Below are 26,352 nucleotides of genomic sequence, written 5' to 3'. Positions count from 1 at the left end.
TTCGGTGTCACATACTACTTGTGTTGCAAGACATTGCTCTTTGATCAAGTTAATATTTATTAGAAATGTTTGCTCGTCTTGCGGAACACTTGCAGAACAAGTTACTCGCAATCCAAGGTTTTACTACACATTATATTCGCTTACCCAGTTGAATTTTCCCATCTAATGATTACACATTAATTTCAGTGTATGAATTTTGAGGGTCTCTGTGTGGTGCCGTGTGCAAGAAGTGTGGTTATTCAAGGTACCATGATATTTAAATATTCTTGAATAACCTTATCAGCATTGATTAAAATATTATGCATGTAGTGGATAGGCTTGAGATAGGAAGCTGTCAAGCTGAATGTTCTCTTAGAACAATTTAGCTATTGGACCCTGGCCCTAGCTGAGCAATAGCCACAAATCCAAGTGAGATTCAGTTATCCAGTGGAGCCATTTGCAACAGCGTGGATGGAACTAGAGTGTATTATGCTAAGGGGAATAAGTCAGTCAAAGACAAATATATGATTTCACTCATGTGTGACATTTAAGAAACAAAGCAGATGACCATAGGCGAAGGGAAGCAAAAATGACAGAAAAACAGAGGAGTCAAACCGTAAGAGACTCTTAAATACAGAGAACAAACTGGGGGTTGCTGGCGGGGTACTGGGGGTGGATGGGCTAAGTGGGTGATGGGCATTAAGGAGGACACTTGTTGGGATGAGCACTGGATATTATATGTAAGTGATGAATCATTAAATTCTATTCTTGAAATCATTATTACACTATATGGTAACTAACTTGGATTTAAATAAAAAAAAAGAAATCTTCTATATCTATACTGAGTTTTATTCCTAGTAGAGCTATTTTTCTCAGGATGTTAATGAAATTATAAATCCTTTGGCATTCTGAAATGTTTTGCTATCCTATAGGAAAATATAAAGGCGTTTCTGCTTCATTGCAAATTTATGATCTATTTTATAAAAGTCGTTAGTATATTTCTTGGAGAGTTCATATATATCCACTTAATAATATAGCACTGGATAGCTTCTACAGAGGTGAATCCAATGAGGTAGGTTTTAAAGTCAACAGTTTGTCTATATCTTAAAAATAAATTGGTTCATTGAGTTGATCTCTGTGACAACTACTTGGCTCTAAGTTTTGTCAGCGTTGGGCCAGCTCTTGGGTTAATGATAACTAGCTAATGTAATGGATTAGTTAATGGGATTCTTAGTCCCCCTTATCTGACTTATGGATATATGGCTTTGTTATTTGGAATTACAATTAAGCCTCTGATATAATTGAACTTTGACATACAAAATAAACACAAAATGTAAAAGAAAAGAAAAGAAAAATAAAATCCTCTTCTTTGCTGGGCTCTGTACTTGCTGTATGTCTCTATATGTTCATATAAATATTCACAAACAAAGCAGGAGTATTCTTTACTTTTCCCAGCATTTGTTAGAGAATTGCTTGGTAAATTGGGAGAAGTCCTGAGACTAATATAGAGAAAAATGCATGTCAATCAGGATCATAAATTATATCATTCAAAACTACTTATTTTATTTAAAATCTTTTTTAAAAAATTTTTCTTTCATGTTTATTTATTTTTGAGAGACAGAGACAGAGTGCGAGCAGGGGAGGGACAGAGAGAGAAGGAGACACAGAATTCGAAGCAGACTCCAGGCTCTGAGCTGTCAGCACAGAACCTGATGCGGGGCTCGAACTCACGAACTTCGAGATCATGACCTGAGCCGAAGTCAGACGCTTAACCGACTGAGCCACCCAGGTGCCCCAAAACTACTTAGTTTATTTATATCAAAAGCGACAAGTCCTTATGAAGTCCCTAGGTAGTCCTTATAAAGTGCAGTGCACAGTTTTCTCCTGTTGGTGTTGTGTTCATGCTCTTGTGCCTCTGTATTTATGCATTTCAGTTGTGCTTTCCGTTCTCAGAAGATTTTTTTGTTATTCAAAGCACTTATTTCAGGCATTTCACAAATCCGAAACACATTGAAGAAACAGGGCACGTCATTCCAATTTTTCCTCGGATTTGAAGAGTCTCGTATGGTAGCACAGTCCTCCACTGTAACTATATTATTGGGCTCCCCTTCGTCCCAGAAGCTGGAAGAGAGCAAGTGCAGAAGATTTTAAATCCCAGCTACAGGAGGCCAAGTGACCTCATGTGCTAGACCAGTTGCATTTGTGTTGTGCTCCCTCGCAACAATTTTGTTGCACATTATAACCTCCATTAGGCATTATAGTTAGGCATTATAACCTCCATTTTATTGAAGAAAAGGAATCCCGGAAAAACCAAACCACTTGTCTTAAGTCTTAGAGTTTGCGAGTGGCGAAGCCCAGCTGGATATTCCTGACTTTCTGGTCTGTCAAGCTTCCTCAGCTGTAGACCCATAATGAGAAGTTACCGGAAGCACTGATGCTCATGAATTTGTTTCCTTCACGCTTCTGTCTCATCTTACGTTTAGTTCCCTTTATTCTGCACCGAGTTTGAATTAACGTAGGTGCATACTTTAGTGGTGTTACGGTGCTGTAGAGAAGCAACTTTCTAGAGTCTCAGTGCATGGCAGCTGTACTCTTAGAACTGAGCCTTTGGTTTCCTCAAATGCTAAATGAAGATTAATAATATCGATGTATCTCAGAAGGGTGCAATTTAGGTAAAATGAAATAATTAATGAGATCAAACCCATGAAAACTCCAATGTGCTGTGCTCTAAGGGTGTAAGGTCACTATCAAAGGGAAAAGAGACCTTATCAAGGGAGTCCCCACTTTCACTCCATAAATCTCCTTTCTCAAATCACTACCCTCAAATCATTTACTAGTTTGGGCACAAGACTCTGAATTTCACTCTTTGTCTCTGCTGCATTTCCGATGAATTAGTCTTCGATTCTGATTCCCTCCTCATGTTCATCTGTTATTTCCCCTTTATCCTTCCGATGGTCTCAGGAAGCCAGAGCACGAGATCCTCGTGCTTCCTTCGACTATCTTCTTGCACATAAAATCACCAAGGATTGACCTGAAAATATCTCATGGAATGGAAGGAGGTTCTGAGAACTCCCCTCAACAATGGTCTAACTTTGGGACTTGAGATAGTGTTAAAATTGTCCTGTAAGAAGGAAATTACCTCAGAGCTTCTGTGAAAGGTGTGCCATCTACCCATTGCCACTGACCCTCAATCACCTGGTCTGTCAGTCCAATATAAAACTCTCTCCTTTTCGGTTTCGCGTAGAAAAGAAATTCCTAGAAGAGCAACACGATAAAAACACAAAGTAGATCAGTCATTTCAATTTTGGACAAATGTTGAAGGTAATTGTTATTAAAAGAGGTAAAGTGGATTATAGGTGGCAGATAAATGGCTCTGAAATCGGAAGATCATGGAGGAGTATCTCCTGATATTTTTTTTATTGTGGTAAAAATATACGGAACATAGAATTAAACCAACAAAAAGAGAATCTTTAACAGAGAAGGAGTTTCTTAATATCTCATTCAAACCTGATCTACTGTTATTTGTAGCAAAAGCTACTTATATATCCAGCATGAAAGATTATTAATCACAGCTTAAAGATAACGGACATATCCTGGGCATATCTGACATAATCATCTGATGTGTTCATCAACACAATAGTCACTCTAAAATGAACTGTCAGCATCCCCCCCTCTTTTTTTCCCTGTCTTAGTAAGAAAGGCATTGAACATGGAAATTCCCCTTTTTCCCCCCTCAGGCTCTTCTAGTGATGACAATAAATTAGAGTAGGTATCGACTTATAGAAATAGTAGGAACATTATGCATTTTAATACATTCACTTAACAAATAGTAATTTTGGACCAAAGAGTGCATACACGTATGGAAAGAGGGATAGATCCTGGAAAGAATGTTACATTGACACTGGAGGTGACTGTGCTCCAACTACCTGCTCCTCCTGTGTGTTGATAACAACCAGATGTGCTCCCATGTTTGAGCAGTTTTTTACGCTTGATGCCCAGGACATGGTGTTAGTAGAAAATAAGTAGCAGCTAGATTGAAAATGGATCCAGCTCGACGGACAACAATTCTTGACTGAACCTAGGAGGAGAGAAGTTTCCATGAGTGTCGTGTATCAACTAAGTAAGGAAACAGAAAGCTTCATCTGGCCCCTTGAAGTTCATCATTACCAGTCTTCTGACTGGTACCTTGGAGCCCCTTGTCCTTGCCCACTCCCCAACCTACTATCTAAGACTTTAGAGAATTCCTATGTCAGTAAACACAAATAGCAATTGTCTTGTCTTTTGAGACATAACCTTTATTTTCTAAATTAAAAAAAATTTTTTTTAAACGTTTATTTATTTTTAAGAGACAGAACACGAGTGGGGAAGGGACAGGAAGAGAGGGAGACACAGGATCCGAAGCAGGCTCTAGGCTCTGTGCTGTCAGCACAGAGCCTGATGTAGGGCTCGAATCCATGAACCATAAGATCATGACCTGAGCCTAAGTCAGATGCTTAACTGACTGAGCCACCCAGGCACCCTGAGATATAATCCTTATTTTCTAAACTTGCCAGTAGATGCAGTCATACATACAATCTATCTCTGTTATGCTATTGATATAGAGCCTTATTAACTATTCTTAGAATGCCAAGGTGAGAGAAGGTTATGCATTTTATCTAAGCAACCATCTCTCATGTTGCCCAAGCAATATGCCCTCAACAAAGTCTCCAAACTGGTTGTGGAGATGGGCTAAACTTCTTAGAATTGTAGAATGTAAGTCTCTGAAGTTTATTAAAAAGAAATAGTCCAGTGTTTCTCAATTTAATGGTGAGGAAATTAAGTTCCAGAGGAGCGTCATGTAGCATTTTGCTAAGACTTAGAACAAAACTATATATATAAGAGTGTAGAGAGTATATTTCTGAGATATCTCCAAATTCCCTATTCTCTCTCTATTTTTTCTTCTTCATTCTCATTGGGAAGCAAGTGAGGAATGAAAAGAAAGTGCACTCCTGGAGATAATACCTTCCACTTCTAGATTTTCTGTTCAGACATACCTCAAATTTCTTCTAAAAGTTTGCTATAATGTCCCCAGGATTTCCTGTCCAATGCTAATCACATTTTCAAAGTCCTAGACCTGTCTTATCAATTCCTCATCATTCTCTGGTAGTACAGGCAAGATTTTATATTTTGTTTTTGAGAAACAGGACATCATCCAACTACTTGTCCCAAAATCAATCTAGAAGCCAAAAAGTGTCAATATGTAAATGTTGATGTTCAAATTTGAGGACTATTATACCCGATCCATCTTTGTAGCAGGAGAAGTCCATTAAATCCTCATATGGCTGGAACTTTTTCTCATCACAGAGTTGAAAGCTATGATACGTCACTGTAAGGAAAGGGGCAGAGTGTATGTTCGTTATTCTTGATAAAAAATTATCGTGTGTATTTGTAACAAAAGTACCAGCAATCATCATGATATCTTTTTTTTATTCTCTATTTGTCCTTCTACACGGAGAGGTACCGAGATTTACTTACCCAAAGAAAAAAGGATTCACATTTCATGGTTTTTGCTGATTTATGAAGATGAATGTACTTTACTTCAGGTCCAAAGGCCCAGAGAAAACAAATATGCTTTCACTTTCTCTTATGCCCACCCTGCCTACCCTTGTTCCAAAACACAGTTTGTCATGTCTCTGGCTAGGTTCCCGTGGAGAAGTTTACACTCATGACAGAAGTACAAAGGCGAGGACTCAAGGCCACCAAGGAGATGAAAAATGTCTATCATGAAAAATATGTCAGAGGTCGCTGCAATTTGGTAACCGTTCTGTACTAGTTGGGGTTCTAGTTGAGGAATAACCTGGAGATAAACAGGGAAGAAAGTGGAACAGAAATACCCTTTGGGGGAGAAGAGAACCCACAGGCAAGAAGAAAGATTTTACTCTTAATATTCACCAGGGAGATTAAACTTGACCTTTAGAACTCACCAACACATCTGGTGATAAAACAGACACTGAGCAGTAGAATGGAGACCCCAGCAACAGTCCATAAGAGCCTTTGGGAAGAGAAGTGTCCTTTCTCTGTAGAAAGCAATATGCAAACATGGTCAATCTTCCCAAGGCAAGGTACAAAAGAGATTCTTATTCAACCTTACTTATCTCCTCCCACTTGAGCTGTCTATATGGAGTAATTCTTAGACTTCAGCATGCCTCAGAATCATTTGGAGAGTTTGTTTAAACACCGATGATGGGGCCTCACTTCTAGAGTTAACAATTCATTAGAGCTGCTATGGAGCCAGCAAGTTCCTGGTCTGGGAACCAGCTTTTAGAACCACTAGAATAAGCCATTGCTGATCTTAAGACTCGTGAACTGAGACAGATGTGCTATTTTTCCTTCTTAAGTCTCTCAGGCTTTCCGTCTTCTTTTCCTATCTTTGTCTTTCCCTTTCTCTCTCTCACCCTCTCTGTTTTGTTTTTTTTAATCTCTCTCCTGCCCTCCTCTTTCTGGCGTCTCATTTCCCAAGCCCTTTGTAAACCAATTCATATAAAACTCGAGCAATGTTCTTATAGTTCCTCTCCCCCTCCCACCCGATAAACATTTTACAAACAGGGAAAGTGAGTTCCAGAGAAGGGAGGTGGCTTGCCCAATGCAACACAGTGAAAGGGTGGGAACAGCAGTCTGATTCAGTTCTCCCCAAAACCCAGCCCAGCAACCCTCAGTACAACATAGCGTCTCCTAACCACTGCCTGTTTTCCCCCTTGCATTCTGTCTCTGTCTCCCTTCTTTTACTTTAGTGGAGACATATCTAGTGTCCTATCCCCTCAGCATATTTATCACCGCTTCCCCCCAAAAAAAGATCTATGAAAGAAAGGGAGAGTCGCAAATTTTACCTGTGCCTTGTGATGTAGATGGTTGAGATGAATTCATTCTCTCTCTCTCTCTCTCCTTCTCTCATCAGTTTCTGAGTCCAGTACTATTTTGTTGCTAAGATCTAAGGAAAATGAATCCATTTCTGTTTTTTTTTTTTTTTTAAGGAAGTTCAGCCCGAAGGCATAATAATATTAATTTGTTCTGCGGCTTTGTGTTTCAGTCAGGGTTTCCTTTCTTGCATAAGGAGGACAAGGGAGTTTACCGGGCAACGAGTCTCCTCACTTAAGGAAACAACAAAGTGGGGAAATGATGATAGTGGTAAGTACCAACAGAAATGGGCTGACCGAGGGGAAACATCAGGGGCTTCAAAACACTGTTTTCTTTGGGTGGATAAAATCTCTCTGTTTGGGGCGCCCAGGGGGCTCAGTCGGTTAAGCATCCGACTCTTGATCTCAGCTCAGGGCTTGATCTCAGGGAGGTGAGCTCAAGCCCCGCACTGAGCTCCGTGCTGGATGTGATGCCTATTTAAAAAAAAAAAAAAAAAAAAAAATCGCTACTTTCTTCCAGGCCTCCCCACTCATGCCTCAGTTTGTCTCTGACATTCACGGGCCCGCCTCTGCACTCCCAGTTTTACTTCTGAGCCTTACTGTCACACATTTGTCGGCGGGAAAGAGGACAAAACCAAATCTTTGCACGCGGCACACAGCTGGGCACATAGTAGAGGCATTTATAACTCCGTGTGAGTTTCTTTTCATAGTTCAGGTGGGTTTCTTCCTCATTTGCTTGCAACGCTGGAACATTCTGGCTTCATGTTGGGCTGAGTATGTCGCATTGTGGGTTTATAGCCCTTTTGTTAAAGCAATCTCCTACCTCTGCCCCAGTTGAACCCCCCCACGCCTTACATGATATGACTACTTTGCAATTCAGCTCCGTTCCTTGTTCCTTCCGTTACAACACAGCTTCTGCCACCTTCGAGACTCAGTGGGTAATCTCATTCTACTCTTCCTAATTCTTTGGGAGTTTTTGTTTTATAATGTGACCTATATAAGAGAAATGAATTTGAATGTCAGAAGAAGCAATGTCAATTAGACATTAAAATACAATGCCGCTTTCTCTGGAAGGTTAGTTACCTATAGTAATTTTCCACTCTATTCCTTAAAAATACTTTGGAACAAGATCCAGCTGGCCTCTATTGATTAAAATTCACAGGTGTCAGGAGGCGTTAGTAACATATATATGACTTGGTAATTCCCACAACAATGACTCACACGCTTTTCACATGTTAGAAAATATCCTTGTTCTCAAAGGGACTTTTTGTTGTTTCAATGTATTGCTCAACTTCCTCTGCATCTTCCATTTTACAGTTATATAGATTTATTAAAGAATGTTTAAAAATTATACATGTCCATATTATAAAATATATACATGTTTAACATATGTCTTATCAGCAAATGGCTTTTGACCTACAAAAAGAAATTATACAATGGCTGAGTTAAATGAATTATTAAATGATGAATCATAATGACTACAGTCAATTATTTATTAATCATGATCAATCAGCAATAACTAATGTCCATAGACAATTATATGTTAATAATTTTATGAACATGCAATTAATGAATATTAATAGTTAATGATTAGCATCTTACCAGCCAAAATATGTATATGTTTTGATCCTTTGTTTTATCACTTTTTCCAAACTATAAAAGTAATATTTTTATGGTTAACAGTATGAGAAGAATATGGCAAGTAAAAGACCTCCCATCTGTCCTTCTAAAGTCGACCATGCTTGATGATTTGTTCCTTTTTTTTTTTTTTTAATTTTATTTATTGAGCGCGAGCTGGGGAGAGGGGCAGAGAGAGGGAGACACAGAATCTGAAACAGGCTCCACGCTCTGAGCTGTCAGCACAGAGCCCGACGCGGGGCTCAAACCCACAAACCTTGAGACCATGAGCAGAAGTTGGACACTTAACGACTGAGCCACCCAGGCGCTCCTTGATGATTTCTTATATATACTTTGAGACATTTTCCAAGCTTATAGAGGTGGAGTTTATATAATAGATTGTTTATTCATTTTTCGTCAAATAAGATCATACCTGCTTTCATGTTTTAAAAAACTTTCATGTTTTAAAAATTACTGTTATATTCATCATTGTATTTGGGTATCTATCTTCCTGACTCTACTGTTTAAACTTTTCCATAATTTATAAACCAGGCACAAATAACTTCTAGTTTTTCCTTTCTCTAACGCATGAGGTACTGACTCCCTTTATACATATTTGCAGGTACACATTTTTGGCTCAATGATACATGGCAAACGTTTAAAACAAAATCAATATTTGGCTTGAGCTTTCATCACAGAATAACCTTCTGGGATATAAACATAATAATAAAAATTGTGTCTGAGGGGAATTTTCATGGCAATGTTTTGGAAAAGATTTCATTTTTTAAAGTAACACCTACCCCGGATGCGGGGCTCAAACTCACAACCCTGAGATCAAGAGTTGCATGCTTCACAGGCTGAGCCAGCCAGGGACTCCTCATAGCAATTTAATATTAAAACCGTATTAGGTAAATGTAACACAGGGACATTACAGTATAGGAGCACTGATTACTTAACAGAGCAGTTGGCACATTACTGCTGTGGTCACTATGCTGCTATTTTTTCATAGGATACAAACTTCCCTTTCACTGTGGGAGAATAGAGAACGAGATATTTTTGAACACTTTCCTTTTCTCTAATCCCTTTGTACCCATGCTCTTTAACAACAATAAAAGTTTCTTTCTGTATCAAATATGATTTTCCATGAATTTTGTTAAATAAGATTTTGGAATTTTGCTCCCTTAGGACATTTTGAGGTGGCAAAATCAATATTCTTTTTAAAAAAGTTTTTTTTAACGTTTATTCATTCTTTGATAGAGAGAGGGACAGAGCATGAGTGGGGGAGGGGCAGAAAGAGAGGGAGACACAGAATCGGAGGCTCGGAACTGACAGCACAGTGCCCGACGCGGGGCTCAAACTCGCGGACCCTGGGGCGCCTGGGTGGCGCAGTCGGTTAAGCGTCCGACTTCAGCCAGGTCACAATCTCGCCGTCCGTGAGTTGGAGCCCCGCGTCAGGCTCTGGGCTGATGGCTCGGAGCCTGGAGCCTGTTTCCGATTCTGTGTCTCCCTCTCTCTCTGCCCCTCCCCCATTCATGCTCTGTCTCTCTCTGTCCCAAAAATAAATAAAAAACGTTGAAAAAAAAATTAAAAAAAAAAAAAACTCGCGGACCCTGAGATCATGACCTGAGCCGAAGTCGGACGCCCAACCGACGGAGCCACCCAGGCACCCTGGCAAGATCAATATTCTGCTGTTAATTCTGCCATGTAAGATGCGGAAAATGCCCAAGCAGAATTTATCTTAAAAGATTTGTAACCTAAATGGAAGTTAAGTAACAGAACAAGTGATTTATTTCATTTTTATTTTTATTTTTTATTTATTTCATTTTTCAAGATATTACCTCCAACAGAGATATTCTACAAAGCTTAAAATTATGACATAATTGATTTCTGTTACATTTATTATTTCAAATTTTATAAATGTATGTTAACCATATTACTTAAATTTTTGTGAATAATTTTATTAAAGCTATCTAGACATTGCACTCTTTTTTTTTTTTCCATCTTAACAACATATTTCATTTATCTGTCAATCTACACAAAATATTACCCTTTCGACAATATATAATTAGTATAAAAATATTGAGGTATTTTATATTCTGGTTTTATCTTACATTTTCTAAATCTACTACATATTTCACACATTTAGTGTATCCCAGTCTGGATGAGTCACATTTCAAGTGCGCAAAGCCACATGTTGCCTAGGGGCTACTGCACTGGGCAGCCTACCTCTATGATCCTTGCCTTTTCTTTATCTTCCAAAGTCTGTCCATATTCTTTGGTTTGTGACAGCGTCACTCCAACCTCTATTTCCATGGTCACGTCTCCTTCTCTGATTTTTTCATGCCTCCCTCTTATAAAGACCTTTGTGATTACATTGAACCCACCTCCATAACCCAGGATGATCTCATGTCAAAATAACTTAATCACATCTGCAAATTCTCTTTTGCCCTATCAAGGACCATACTCACAGGTTTTGAAGATGGACATATTTAGGGAAGGCATTCTACTTACCTCAATACCTCATCTGTTCACAGCAAGGTTAAGTGTAGAAAATTCTCCAGGAACTATATATTAGTCCTAGCTCAAAGACTTAGTGATTAAATTTAAATAGTGACACTGATATGAATGTAGTCCTTTGCCATAGATGTGCATAAAATAGTAGTAAGATGATCTTTCACTTTGCAAAATGCAGTAACCCATTAAAAAGCTTTTAGTAATTAGCAATGGCCAAATGTGCTGATTCACAAATTTTGTTCAGTCTGCACAACTCTGCTTATTGGTAGCTGTTTGTATGTCTGGTCTCACTCTTTGTCCACATCTAATTCCTCTGAGTCTAATCTCTCTCTTTTTCTCTCACCTGCCTCTTCACCAGACCTCATTTGATTCTCCAAATATGCCCAGCTTCCTCCTACCATAGAGCCTTTGCATATGGCTTCTTTCTGCCTAGGATGCTCTATACCTCCCTCTTTGACTGATACAAGTTTTTTTTGTTTTTGTTTTTGTTTTTTCAATATATGAAATTTATTGTCAAAATGGTTTCCATACAACACCCAGTGCTCATCCCAAAAGGTGCCCTCCTCAATACCCATCACCCACCCTCCCCTCCCTCCCACCCTGCACTCTTTCTTTTTTTTAAAAAAAAGAAAAAGCAATGTTTACTTATTGGGGCACCTGGGTGGCTCAGTCGGGTAGCGTCTGACTTCGACTCAGGTCATGATCTCACGGTTCGTGGGTTCGAGCCCTCATCAGGCTCTGTGCTGACAGGTCAGAGCCTGGAGTCTGTCTCAGATTCTGTGTCTCCCTCTCCTTGCCCCTCCCCTGTTTGTACAGAGGGGGAGGGGCAGAGAGAAAAGGAGTGAGAGAATCCCAAGCAGGTTCCTCGCCTATAGTGCAAGTCCCATTCAGCACTCACTCTCATGAACCATGAGATCATGACCTGAGCCAAAATCACGGGTCAGATGCTTAACCCCTGAGCCACCCAGGCACCCCCGCACTCTTTTTTTTTAAATATTTGTATTCATCATCAATTTTCCTATTTACTTTATAATTTGAAAATAAAGAACTTTAAAACAGAGATGACGAGGATAACTATCTGAAGTAGGGGCTGTGATGATGACTAGAATAGAATACACATTCCTTAGTAAATTGCTTGGCGTGCATGTCCTAGGCCCTCAGTTAAGATTGGCTTTAACCTTTCCCCCTCAAGTTCATTCAGATCTGCTAGGAGCAGATTGGGAAAAGGCTGGTCCAGGTCTATTGAGGACTCAGAAATGAGCTAAGTCATAGAAATAGTGTATAAAGCACAAGAGGGAAGCAAGCATCTTTCACTGAAGTCCTAACAAAATCTATTTGTTGGACAAGAACAAGTTACTCATCTGCTTTTTATCCAGGCACGTCCCAACTTAATGCTACTGCCTTTGGTTCCAAAGATTCTGCTTTGGGCTTTGGTCAGCTCCCACTGTATTTTGGCAGCTGAAAAATCATTAAATCTCTTTCCCCTGGCAATAGAACGTCCCCATTGATTTACCTTTGATACGTTGATAACGTTGCCCTTGTTCCTATCATGAATTCAATGATCATCTTTTCCTTCAGTTTATAATCAGCAGTGGTCTTTCATGTTCGAGAAGATTTGTTCTGTGAGCTCTGTGATTATTTGTAAAGAGAAAGACAAATGCACAGAGAATGGGGAGGAGGAGAATGTTAGAGTTCAATGCAGTGATCTAATTTGATACATTTATTCACAAATAAGATATGTGTCCCAAATCAGATATATTGTTTGCTGGGGATCTATAGATATTGAGTGGCAAAACAAGGTCTAAAACCCAGATCTCTCATTTCAGTGGTTAGTGCCTTTTTTCCCAATTTCATACTTGCCTCCTTACTAGTGAGTGATTTTTTTCCCAAAGGCAGTGGAGAAAATAAAGTTGCCTTTACACGGTCTGCCATCAAAAGACCACAAACCCTGGATTTAAAGGGCAGTCATTGAATTCTGACAGTCTATTCTCCAAATTTACAAAGCAGAGCAGAGGCAAATGCACCTGCTCTGCACATTTGTAATTTCCCAAATGAATTAAACAATTCATAAATTTTTACGGAGACACAATTTACATATAGCATATAACACATCACATAATTATTTCTTTTTTTGCAATGAGTATGAGTAAGACCTAGTCTCTTAGCAACTTCGAAGTTGTTGACTATAATCCATGTTGTTGACTATAATCTCTATGCTGTGCATTAAGTCTTCAGGAATTATTTCTCTACTGGTTGGCAAGTTTGTGCCCTTACATAATGTCTCCCCAAATATTTAACAGAGCATCAGCAGTGTGGATGGGACAGATATTATCATAGTAATTCAAGTAGGAAAGAGAAACAGTAGTATAACAAATCCTCCCCAGCGACCATCTACTTGTCCTAGTCGTTCATTATTTACTCTATGTCATTTCCTGTGTTAGGCTGTTTACACAAATCTCATCCAGCGATTACAGAGATCAGTAATGAGGTCCTATTATTAATCACGTTTTAATGGTGAGTACATTGATGGAGAGGTTAAAGAACACACTCCATTTCATTAGGATGTGAGAAATAAAGTCAAAATTTGGACCCATACAAATTTTTTAAAAAACCAACTTTTTAAAAACATTGTATCAGAGTTTATTTATTTATTCTGAGAGAGGCAGAGAAAGTGTGAGTGGGGGAGGGGCAGAGAGAGGGAGAGAGAGAGAGGGAGGGAGGGAGGGAATCCCAAGCAGGCTCTGAGCCACCAGCAGGGAGCCCGACATGGGGTTCAAACCCACAAAACTGTCAGATCATGACCTGAGCCGAAGCCAAGAGCCAGATGCTCAACCAACTGGGCTGCCCAGACACCCCCAAATAAAGAAGTTTTTAATAGCTATTTAATACTATTTAAATAATTTTTATTAGTTAAATAATTTTAAATGAAATTCTTGATATTTGACTTTAGATACAAATTTAATAGCTTTTTCAAAACTATTATTGTAGCATTTTATTCTTAATAATACACGTAGATTTGAGTCTCATCACACTGAAAGGAGTTTCAATATACAGATCATGTAGAGATTTTTAAAATTCAATTTTGGGGGCACTTGGGTGGCTCAGTCGGTTAAGCATCTGACTTCAGCTCAGGTCACCATGTCATGTTTTGTGAGTTCAAGCCCCACATCTGGATCTGTGCTGACAGCTCGGAGCCTGGAGCCTGCTTCAGATTCTGTGTCTCCCTCTCTCTCTCTGCTCCTCCCCCACTCTCACTCTGTCTCACTCTGTCTCAAAAATAAATAAACATTAAAAAAAATTTAAATAATAAAATTCCCCTGCGTGAGTGAGGTCACACCTTAATGGATGAAACATCACACTTCCTTGTGCTTGTTTTGAAGTTTCTTCAAAACATTTACCTCTAAAGTTTCTTCCTTTCATTGTTATTGTTTACTGTAAGCACTAATGATAAAAAAGCACCCTTGAAAACTGCTGCCACAAACAAATTATAAGTTTAAAGAAAGCACTTACCATAAAGATTCTCAATAAACATCAGGACTACATATTTCCTGGGTGCAGGATATCTGTAGAATGTATTCCCTCTTCCTTTCCTACTTTACCCAAATCCATTTTTTATATAGTCTGTTTTGCCCTCAACATCATTTCACTTTCTAAATTCTTGCTCTCTCATTGTTCAATTCAACTCATTCTTTCTGGCTTGATATTTTGGATTCAAATGTATAATAGATGGTTTCTCTCCCATTAAAGACGGTCTTTATTTTTCAGTGTTATGATCTAAGGAATGTAATTAGGTATATTTACCTCAGAATTCAAATATAGTTCTGTTCGAGATATATTTGCTTTATGCACATATTTGGGGAATGACTGATGGGCTATAATCAATCAAGCTGTATCCCTTCCAGATATGTATGAACATCAAGGGTCCTGAAGACCCATATCCAAGTAAACAGAGAAATCAGTTCCTTCCGCAAATTAGGACTTTTTCGTCCCATGAAGACCCTCTAGGATCTGTTATGGCCTTCTGGGCATTGGTTTTCTGTCCTCACTACTCTGATTTTAGGACTATTTATCAAATAGGGAGACACACCTGTCGTCAGAGCAAATAATTGAAATCTCAGTTATATCCTCCTTGCTTCCTTAATGCTTTGCTTCTTCTGTTCTTTGACTTTTACCTGGTCTCCTTTTGCCTGGTCACCTTCATCTTGAGGTAAACATTCTTTGGAGTTATATTTTCTGTAGTCATTTCTACTATTTTAGCAAAGACCTTCCTTATGGTTGTGGCCTTCAATGCCATAAAACCAGGAAACTCTACAAAGGCCGATGGTGACCCAATTCGCCAAGGTGATAGTTTATAATGGCTCCTTCATGTATATATCTGCCAGTCTGGCTGGGACCTTCTCCCTCTTTTGCTAACATTGGCACACAATCGGTTTGGCAAAATCATCCTTCAGTGTAATAAAAGGTCCGCTACTCCCTTCTGCTGTGCTCTGGAGTACTTGGGCTTTCTAGAACTTTTGACCTTGACTATTACTTTTCTGACTCTATGCCTACCAGGCAGGTCCAATAAGCCCAAAGCAATCACATTCAGCATGCTGATTTTCTGCAGTATGTGGATTTCTTTCATACCCACCTATCTGAGCACCAAAGGCAAAGCCATGGTGGTTTGGGAAACCTTTTCCATCTTGGTTTCCAGGGCTGGTTTATTGGGTTGGCTATTTCTTCCGGAGTGTTAAGTGATCCTACTGAGATCAGATAGGAATTCAAGGAAAAAATTATTTGAATATTTTCCTCCCAGAAGGTAAAAGGAATTAGTGTTTAAGTGACATCATTGATATGAAATGAATAATAATATGAAAATAAAGATCCCAAAGTGTGGCATGAAATCAATGCATTTTGTCAAAAGAATGACAATTGCTTTTTAATCAAGTGACACTGTCATTATTGTGGCAGCAAATCACGGTGAAAGCAGCTCTGGGGCAGATAGAACAGTGTTCAAATTCAACACCCCTACTGGCTGACTTTGACTTTCAGTGTATCCAGATGACATTTCTCTGATTCAGTTTGTCATCTTTAAATAGCATGTAGCAGGTTAACAAGGGTTAGAGTGAAAATTAAATAAAATCATATATGTGAAAATATAACGGGTGCTCAAGAATATGCTTCCTTTCTGTTAGAGATCTTTTTCTTCTTATTTCAATAAAAATTAAATTTTAAGACATTTTAAGTTCTGGTAGTAGAAAGCCAGTGATATCTAGTTATCCCTCATTAAACTGTTCATAAACACAAAACAATGTGAAATTTGAACTTTAGACAGTCTAAATAGCATTCTGTATGCTTCCATATGCCTGCTTGAAATATGGATCAAAGCTTATGTAAAACACTGAGGGAACCAGGGGCACCTGGGTGACTCAGTCGGTTGAGTAACCACCTCCTAATTTTGGCTCAGGTCATGATAACAGGGTCGTAGGATTGAGCCCGGAGTTGGGCTCCGTGCTGAGCATACAGCCTGCTTAAGATTCTCTCTCGCTCCTTCTGCCCTTCTTCCCTGCTCACATGCCCTCTCTGTCTAAAAAATAAAAATTAAAAAAAAAAAAGAACTGGGGTGCCTGGGCGGCTCAGTCAGTTATGTGTTTGACTTTGGCTCAGGTCATGATCTCACAATTTGTGGGTTTGAGCCCCACATTGGGCTCTGTGCCAACAGCTCAGAGCCTGGAGCCTGCTTCGGATTCTGTGTCTTCCTCTCTCTCTGTCCACCCACCCCACCCCCTGCTCATGCTCTCTCTGCCTGTCTCTCTCAAAAATAAATAATAAACATTAAAAAAAACCCCACAAACATGGAGGGAACCAGAAGAAGGCACTGAGGGGAAAAGACAGTGCTATATTGCTGATTCCTCTAACATGTAAGTGGAGAAAACTTGACCTACTGAGAGAGAGAGAAGAACATCCTTTAAGGGAGAGGGATGCTTTTGAATACTCTCTGAACTTTCAAACATTTTCTCTTCCCTCTCTTCCCCACTGACATCCGATATCATTTACAATTTCTTAAGCTTATTTCCAGTAGCGAGATGTGAAGGGGTTAGATGTGAATCAAGAAATGAGGTTTGGGGGCACCTGGGTGGCTCAGTCAGTTAAGCATCTGACTCTCGATTTTGGTTCAGGTCATGATCTCAAGGTTTGTGAGGTTTGAGCTTCACGTTCTCTCTCTTCTCTCTGTCCCTCCCCTGCTCGTGTGATGCACGCGCGCTCTCTCTCTCTCTCTCTCAAAATAAATAAACATTTTTTAAAAAAGAAATGAGGTTTATTTATTTATTTTTAAGTTTTTATTTATCTATTTTTAGAGAGAGCACAAGCAAGGGAGGGGCAGAGAGAGAAGGAGAGAGAACCCCAAGCAGGCTCTGCACTGTCAGCATGGAGCCCCATGTGGGGCTCCAACTCCCAAACCATGAGATCGTGACCTGAACTGAAATCAGGAGTTGGACACTCAACCGACCGAGCCACCCAGGTGCCCCAAGAAATGAGGTTTAAATCCAGAAATGTGAGATACAACAACTGTAATTAAAAGCATCTGGATGAACTATAGAATGATTCTCTCTGGGAGATGTAGTCTTTCAGTTATTTATTGTTTTCTGGCAAAGGAATTCTTTTGTAGAGACCACTGCTGATTATCCAATAACAGATCAATCCTGCACATGAGTCTTAAAAGGTAAAAGGCCAAGTGCACCAGGAAGGGGGAATACTCTCCTCAATTGCCAAGTCATCATTTGTGTTTATGCATGATAAGTGCCACATACTTGATTTCTGGAACTTAAGCTGGAGTTTGCCATGGTGGTAACTGTTCTTGCTGAGGCATGGCGGCCATGCCCCAAATAACAGAAGCATTGGCAATAACTGATGCTCAGAAATTTTCACATCAAGTAAATTTTTGTTTGTTTGTTTGTTTGTTTAAGAGCAGGAGTTATGTCATTCAAAGTTCTGGAGCTTGAGAGGAATTGTGTTTGTACATAATGTTGAACACAGTACAACTGTAAGACTAAGGAACACTAAATTAAAGACACTCTTAGTTAGCCCAACTCCATTCTCGCTTATCACCTATCTTGTTTCTTTCTGTAACACAATAGATTTCTAAGTAAAATTAAGATATACTTTACCACTTTGGTTATATGGAACTTTCTCCTGGCCATAAAATTTGCAGAAAAGGGAATGAATATTCCATTGGAATCTGCTCTGATGTGAAGAGGCCAAATTATACTCACAGTTTATTACCTGATGACAATGGAAAAGACTGTGTTGTAGAAATTGTTTTGGAAAGTTTCTACAGCTTGCATTCATTCACTAGAACTTACTGTGGAAAAAGGGATAAGCTTATTTTTTAAAAGCTGGAAGGAAGATCAGCACCATTATGACAATGTAAGGCCACATTTTCTAGAGTAAATCTTTCTCTGTTGAGGTTGTATCTCAAGCACTGAAATGCAAGGAATTGAGAGAGGGAATAAATGTCTTCAGAAACATTTCCATATAAATGGTAGAAATTTGGCCTTCTTGCGGGAGCCTAACCAAGTGTTTGAGTGAACATTAACCAAATATGTATTTCATTTTAAAAATTTTGTTATTATTTATTTATGTTTAATTTACATCCAAGTTAGTTAACATATAGTGTAATAATGATTTCAGGAACAGAATTTAGTGATTCATCACTTACATATAATACCCAGTGCTTATCCCAGCGATTGTCTTCCTCAATGCCCCTTGTCCCTTTTAGCCCATCCCCCCACCCACCACCCCTCCAACAACCCTCAGTTTGTTCTCTATATTTAAGTCTCTTATGGTTTGTCTCCCTCTCTGTTTTTATATTATTTTTGCTTCCCATCCCTTATGTTCATCTGTCTTGTATCATAAATTCCACATATGAGTGAAGTCAAATGATATTTGTCTTTCTCTGACTTATTTTGCTTAGCATAATACCCTCTAGTTCTATCCATGTTGTTGCAAATGGCAAGATTTCATTCTTTTTGATCACTGAGTAGTATTCCATTGTAGATGTATATACCACATCTTCTTTATCCATTCATCCATCGATGGACATTTGGGCTCCTTCCATACTTTGGCTATTGTTGATGGTGCTACTATAAACATTGGGATATAGGTGCCCCTTGGAAACAGCACTCTTGTATCCTTTGGATAAATACCTAGTAGTGCAATTGCAGGGTCATAGGGTAGTTCTATTTTTAATTTTTAATTTTTTAATTTTCCATACTCTTTTCCAGAGTGGCTGCACCAGTTTGCATTCCCACCAGCAGTGCAAAAGGGTTCCTCTTTCTCCGCATCCTCGCCAACATCTGTTGTTGCCTGAGTTGTTAATGTTAGCCATTCTGACAGGTTTGAGGTGGTATCTCATTGAGGTTGTGATTTGTATTTCCCTGATGATGAGCAAAGTTGAGCATCTTTTCATGTGTCTGTTAGCCATTTGGAGGTCTTCTTTGGAAAAATGTCTATTCATGTCTTCTGCCCATTTCTTCACTGGATTATTTGTTTTTTGAGTGTTGAGTTTGATAAGTTCTTTATAGATTTTGGATACTAACCCTTTATCTGATATGTCACTTGCAAAATATCTTCTCCCATTCTGTTGGTTGCCTCTTAGTTTTGCTGATTTGTCTCCTTCACTGTGCAGAAGATTTTAATCATGATGAGGTCCCAATAGCTCACGTTTGCTTTGTTTCCTTTGCCTCTGGAGATGTGTCAAGTAAGAAGTTGCTGCAGCCGAGGTCAAAGAGGTTGTTGCCTGTTTTCTCCTCTAGTATTTTGATGGCTTCCTGTCTTATATTTAGGTCTTTAATCCATTTTGAGTTTATTTTTGTGTATGGTGTAAGAAGGTGGTCCAGATTCATTCTTCTGCAGCACCATTAACTGAAGAGGCTGTCTTTTTTTTCCATTGGATATTCTTTCCTGCTTTGTTAAAGATTAGTTGGCCATACGTTTGTGGGTCCATTTCTGGGTTCCCTATTCTGTTGCATAGATCCGGATGTCTGTTTTTGTGCCAGTACCATACTGTCTTGATGATTAAAGCTTTGTAATATAGCTTGAAGTCCAGAATTGTGATACCTCCAGCTTTGGTTTTCTTTTTCAAGATTGCTTTGGCTATTCGGGGTCTTTTCTGGTTCCATACAAATTTAGGATTGCTTGTTCTAGCTCTACGAAGAATGCTGGTGTTATTTTAATAGGGATTGCATTGAATATGTAGATGGCTTTGCATAGTATCAACATTTTAACAGTATGTGTTCTTCCAATCCGCGAATATGGAGAGTTTTTCCATTTGGGGAGGAGTCTTCTTCAGTTTCTTTCATAGGTTTTCTATAGTTTTCAGTGTATAGATTTTTCACACCTTTGGTTGGGTTTATTCCTAGGTATTATGGCTTTTGGTGCTCAAATATGCATTTCAAACCAGATGTTCACAAGTTGAAATGGACTGTAAGGACCTTGTCATCCAACAATCCTTTACAAAGTAGTACACCTAAAATAATAGATAATGTCCATGTACTGTTTAAAGAATTTTCATTATATAAACCCCTTTTCATGACCACCTTGCTTAAGAAGTATGTGCACCTATGAAGTTCCCTGGATGTCCTTGCCTGAGCACATTCTTCCCCCTGCAGTTCTCTAGAGCAAAGCCCTACTTTAAATTTTGTGTTCATCAAGGGGCACCTGGGTGGCTCAGTCGGTTAAGTGTCCAACTTCTGCTCAGGACATGGTCTCACAGTTGATGGGTTCGAGCCCCGCATCGGGCTCTGTGCTGACAGCTCAGAGCCTGGAGCCTGCTTCGGATTCTGTGTCTCCCTCTGGCTCTGCCCCTCCCCCACTCACATTCTGTCTGTCTCTCAAAAATGAATAAACACAAAAATTTTACTTTTGTGTTCATCATTTCTTTGCTTTGCTTTAAAATAGCTTTCCATCCCCAAATAATATATTGTTGGATTTTGGCAGTTTTTCAACTTTATATAAATGTATTATATTGTATATATTATTCTGTGATTTGCTACATTTTAAAAGCCTATTTTAAGGATTTATACACATAGTCGTATGTAATACGGTTTTATTTCCTTCTTTGTCATGGCTGCATATTGTATATAGCTATTTAAGAATATAATGTAAACTAGAAAATTCTCCTCAAAAAAGATATTTGAACTATTTCCTTTTTTTTCCTATTGCAAGTGATGTTGTTTTCTATTCTTGTATAAATCTGTTCACATGTGTACCTTTTCTCGGGAAGTGGAATTTCTGTGTCATAGGGTATTTCTTTGCTGGGAAATATCACTTTTAAATTCTATTTCTAAGTTCTAAATTTGAACTTTCAATAGCTGTTTTATAAGTTCCTACTGCTCCACATCTTTACCAACACTTGGTCATTGTCAGGCTTTTAATTTTGTCACTTTGAGATTGTGAAATGGTATTTCATTTTGTTCTATCTTATTCATATTGAAATTGTCATTTTACTTCCCCTTTGCTTTGGAATTCAACAATGTCACAATGACATGACTGAGTGTTGGATTTCTTTTTTAAATCATGTCTAGGATATTCTGGTCTTTCTAAATATGTAAAGTAACTTTTCCTATTTTAGGAAAATTCTCAGACATTTATAAAAGTATTTTTTTCTCCCCTAGTCTCTATCTCCTCTCCTTAGGGACATGTTGTAGTCTTGTTCTATGCATCTTAAACTCCATTTTATATTTTTAAATGTCCCTTAAACTCTATTTTATATTTTTCATCAAGAGAAAAATTATTTATCTCTATAAATTGCCTTCAGCATTCAAGGATCTTGACAAAATTTAATATCCATTCCTAACAAAAACACTTGGGAAGGTATAAACTGGTTATCCCTTAAGTCAGCTTCTAACTTAGTGGGGAAATGCTATGAAGTTGTCACTAAGGTCAAGAACAAGGTGAGGAGTCTCACTTATTTCTGTTCCTATTCAGTACTATGCTGGAAGTACGGGCCAATGCAATTTTTTTTTTAAGGAAAATAACTAGAAACATAGCAACTGGGAAAGAAGATACAAAACTATCTCTACTAGCAGATGACATGGTAATATATCTGAAACATCTAAGAGAATCAAGGATGAAACAATAAAGCAGTTCAGTAAGAGAGTAGAATAGAAAATGAGTACACAAAATCAATGTGGATACAGACGTAACCAGTTGGAAGAGAAAACCCCGCTTACGATAGCAACAGATAAGATACACATCCTGGGAATAAACATAACAAGATATACAAAAAACAATGTGAGAAGGACTTTAGCACACTTCTGAAAGTGGAGGTGAATAAATGTAAAACCATACCTTGTCTGTGGATGTCAATCCTTCTTTTTTTTTTTAATATGAAATTTATTGTCAAATTGGTTTCCATACAACACCCAGTATTCATCCCAAAAGGTGCCCTCCTCAATACCCATCACCCACCCTCCCCACCCTCCCACCCCCCACCCCCCCATCAACCCTCAGTTTGTTCTCAGTTTTTAAGAGTCTCTTATGCTTTGGCTCTCTCCCTCTCTAACCTCTTTTTTTTTGTCAATCCTTCTTAAGTTAACATAGAAATTTAGCATAATCCCAACACAAATAACAAAGTTTTTTCTTTAAGCAAACAAACAAACAAACAAACAAAAAAACCCCAAAACCAAAAACTTAGAAATTCATATTGCAAAAAGCATACTAGAATACACATGGTATTCAAAAAACATACAGAATACTGGGTAGAGAGGGAAAAACCATGAATGGGAAATAGTCCTTTCAGATATTAAAGCAAATTATGAAGGCTATATATGTATGTATATGTATATGTATTTATAAAAACTTATTTATTTATTTTGAGAGGGGTGGGGAGGCGCAGAGAATGAGAGAGAGAGGGGGAATCCCAAGCTGGCTCCAAGCTGTCAGCACTGAGCCCCACATGGGGCTGAATCTCACAAAGCATGAGATCATGACCTGAGCTGAATTCAAGAGTCTGATGCTCAACCAACTGAGCCACCCAGGTGCCCCATAAAGCTTCTGTATTTACAACACTGCCGCTTGGACACGAAGGTAGACACAAAAATGGAATAAACAAAAATTCAGAAATAACACAACTACTTAAAAATATAAAAGTGCCATCTCAAAAGGGACTTTTCAATAAATAAAATTGGAACAGCTAACTACGCATTCAGAGAATAAGGAAATTGGGTCCATATGTCAAATACCAGCATAGGTTCCATATAGAGAAGAAATCTACGTATAAAAAAAAAAATTAAAGCCACACAGACACAAGAAGAATGCACAGATGGAGTTTTATACAACCCAAGTCTGAGAACTTAACTATGACTAATTACAAGTCAAAATCTAGATAACTACATATTAAAACACTATAAGCAGTGGCAAAAGACAAATGAGGAAATAAGAGAAATATTTGCAAAATATACCATAGATAAAGAATTAATATAAAGATCTTTTAAGAATACATAAAAAATCCAGGGGTGCCTGGGTGGCTCAGTCGGGTAAGTGTCCAACTTCAACTCAGGTCATGATCTGGCGGCTTGTGAGTTTGAGCCCCGCTGCAGGGTCTGTGTTGACAGCTCAGAGCCTGGAGCCTGCTTTGGGTTCTGTGTCTCCCCTTCTTTCTGCCCTTCCCCTGCTCACATTCTGTGTCTCTCTGTCTCTCAATAATAAATAAACGTTAAAAAAAAATTTTATAAAAAAAAAAAAAAAGAAAGAGAAAAATCCAGCGACACCCTGATGTCTAGAACACTTACTCCTTAGATCGTGGCTCTGAGGCACCATTTCTCGCTAAAGGGAACTAGAGGTTCTTGGAGAAATGGCTGATTGTAGCTCTGACACAGGGAAGGCACGTGGCAAGCCTAGTCCCTCTTTTTTTGTGCAGAAAGCAAAGCAGTGTTCAAACACTGACAGAGAGTTAACAAAAGGACAAGAATCAACTCAAAGAGAGTCATACTGGCCACATTTGGGGGAAACTTAAGCGCAACAAAAGCCAATAATGAATTAGAAAACACTGCATGAAAAACGGAATCTAGAGCCCATAATGTTACTCAAAATATGGGGAGGGGAGGGCAGGGGGGCTCTTCTTTAGAGAAGATGCCAGCTGACACATATGCAAGAAATGACAGAATTAGAAAATCATGGCTTTGCATCAATCTCAAATTTTCACAACTGTTTTAGTCCGGAATCATCAATGGATTTTGAAATCGGTGGTAGAACCGATTGTTGTGGAATCGGTTGGGGCTGTTGTGGAATAGCCTAGCAAACTTACTGGGAACAGCATTACAGGCAGAGGGACTAACAACGGTTACATTAAGCAGGAGTAAGTAGGATATGAATCATACTGAAGGGGCCAGAGAGGAGTAGAGCGAGGGAAAGAGGGAGGAGGAGAGGAAGTCAGGTGGCTAGATCACGTGGAGACTTGAAGGCAATTGTAAGGACTGGCTTTTGTCACATTGAAATGGGGAACAATGACAGGGTTTTGAGCAAGAGAGTGGTATAATCTGATTTAAATTTCAAAAAACAAAGTCGCTCTCCGAATAGTCTGGAGGGGACAAGGAGAAAAGAAGAGACACCTGCCAGGATGGTTTTGCTGTCATAAGCACGGGGAATCTAAACAGGAGTGTTGCGTAAATGTGAGCGTAGACACAGTGTGATGGCTAATTGTATGTATCGCCTTGACTGCGTCACGGAGTATCCAGATATTTAGCTAAATGTGATTTCTGGGCGTGTCTTTGAGAGTTTTCCCCAGTGACATTAGAAGTTGAATCAGTGGTCTCAGCAAAGCAGATTGCCTTCTCCAAGGTGGGTGGACATTATCCAATCCGTTGAGGAAGCGAGGAGAACAAAAGGTAGAGGAAGGGAGACTGCGTCCCTTTTCAGCCTGATTGAGCCGAGACATTGTTCTTTGCCTGTCCTTACCTGAGAAGTACACCATCAGCTCCCCTGTCTCAGAACTTTGGACTTGGACACCACCTGCTTTCCTGGGTGTCCAGCTTGCTGATAGAAGATGGTGAGACCTCTCAGCCTCCCTAACTGCGTGAACCCATGTTCCCGGGAGGGCCCTGTCTAATACACAAAGATAGAGTTAATGGCAAAGAACACATTTTCTTTATACAATTTGTGAATACTGCACACATCGGGAATAAAAACCAAAGTAAACATTTTGGAAAATTGTACAATATGTTAATCATTTCAAGAATGAGCAGAAATGACATCTTAGGTATGAATAGAATTTAAAAAATAAATGAACTTGCTTTATACCAATGGCAATCTTAATAATATTCATTGTGTTTCAAATGTATCACTACATTTATTTCAGGAGAGGATGAAGTTTTTTTCTTTTTTAATTTATTTTTGAGAGAGAGAAAAAGAGAGAGAGAGAGAAAGAGATAGAGAAAGAGCATGAGTGGGTCAGGGGCCAAGAGAGAGGGAGAAAGAGAATCCCGATAATCTTATGCTATTAGCACAGAACCCGACACAGGGCTTGAACTCAGACCAGTGAGATCATGACTTGAGCCGATGTTGAGAGTTGGACGCTTAACTGACTGAGCCACCTAGGTGCCCTGAGAATGTACTTTTGTAGGAATTAAGGTAGACAACGTAAAATGACATTTCATAGAAGACTACCGTGAGAAAAAAATCAATGTACTATAGCACTTTCCCGAGATGTTCCAAGCAATCAGGACGTGCAAAGTGAAATTTTAGGGAGAGGCCACTGACATTGACATTGCCAATGACTTTGTGAACATTAAAAAAAAAATGTTTTCTTCTTTTTTTTTTTTCTTTTTCGGACAGTGAGGATACACTTTATTTATTTTTAGCTTTGGCATTTCATTAGTAGGAGAATACAACCTTAGTAATAAACTTACATTTCCGGCACATCCAATAGCTCCCTTGGCTATTGGAATGGGCTTTGAAGACGTGATGGGTACAGATTGTAAAAGGATGCACAGAGGGCCGGGGAGAAATAAAAGCATGTGTTAGCACAGTAAGGTGAATTGTTGAGAAATAGGAATCATTATCTTGGTTCCAAAACCGAACATGTCTGCTTTCTCTCTTTAACGCTAAGACCTGAACGCTTCAGTCTTGCCTCAACAAACTTCCACCCAACAATTCAATGTTTTACGTGAAACAATTTTCCAATCTACCGTGTTGTGATTTGTGCGTGCGTGTTGGTTTGTTTTGCGATTGTATCACCCAATGACAAGTTTACATAAAACATCTAGAAAATTCACAATCTGTTAAGAAAAATAATCTCAAAGGTGAACGTTACCAAACGCACAATGCTGCAATTTCTCCCAGATGCACACATTTTACTTGTGAGGAGAGC

The 26,352-nt window shown here is 38.9% G+C and overlaps 2 protein-coding genes across 4 annotated transcripts in view; one reads left to right on the top strand and one right to left on the bottom strand.

The window, feature by feature from the left end:
* The window catches only part of CLEC4D (C-type lectin domain family 4 member D), a 41,607-nt gene extending 33,873 nt beyond the window's left edge, over positions 1-7,734 (top strand). For 2 of the 3 annotated variants that reach the window (XM_042991708.1, XM_042991709.1), the window contains one exon: positions 7,046-7,734. In XM_042991708.1, coding sequence (XP_042847642.1) covers positions 7,046-7,307 — 262 coding nt within the window. In that variant the 3' untranslated portion in view covers positions 7,308-7,734. The remainder of the gene's footprint in view (positions 1-7,045) is intronic. The other variant, XM_042991710.1, reaches the window with a different exon arrangement.
* CLEC4E (C-type lectin domain family 4 member E) lies at positions 1,720-7,023 on the bottom strand. The gene is made up of 6 exons (XM_007089567.3): positions 6,846-7,023; positions 5,943-6,035; positions 5,255-5,344; positions 3,906-4,057; positions 3,119-3,234; positions 1,720-2,100 (listed from the first exon to the last, which is right to left on the bottom strand). The coding sequence occupies exons 1-6, from the start codon at positions 6,880-6,882 to the stop codon at positions 1,929-1,931; spliced, it is 660 nt and encodes a 219-aa protein (XP_007089629.1). The 5' UTR covers positions 6,883-7,023; the 3' UTR covers positions 1,720-1,928.
* Positions 7,735-26,352: the final 18,618 nt, after the last annotated feature.

Source organism: Panthera tigris, chromosome B4, assembly GCF_018350195.1.
Source record: "Panthera tigris isolate Pti1 chromosome B4, P.tigris_Pti1_mat1.1, whole genome shotgun sequence".
NCBI classification, from domain to species: Eukaryota; Metazoa; Chordata; class Mammalia; order Carnivora; family Felidae; genus Panthera; species Panthera tigris.
The sequence above is the reverse complement of the archived record's forward strand: the minus strand, read 5'-3'. Positions and strand labels throughout refer to the sequence as shown.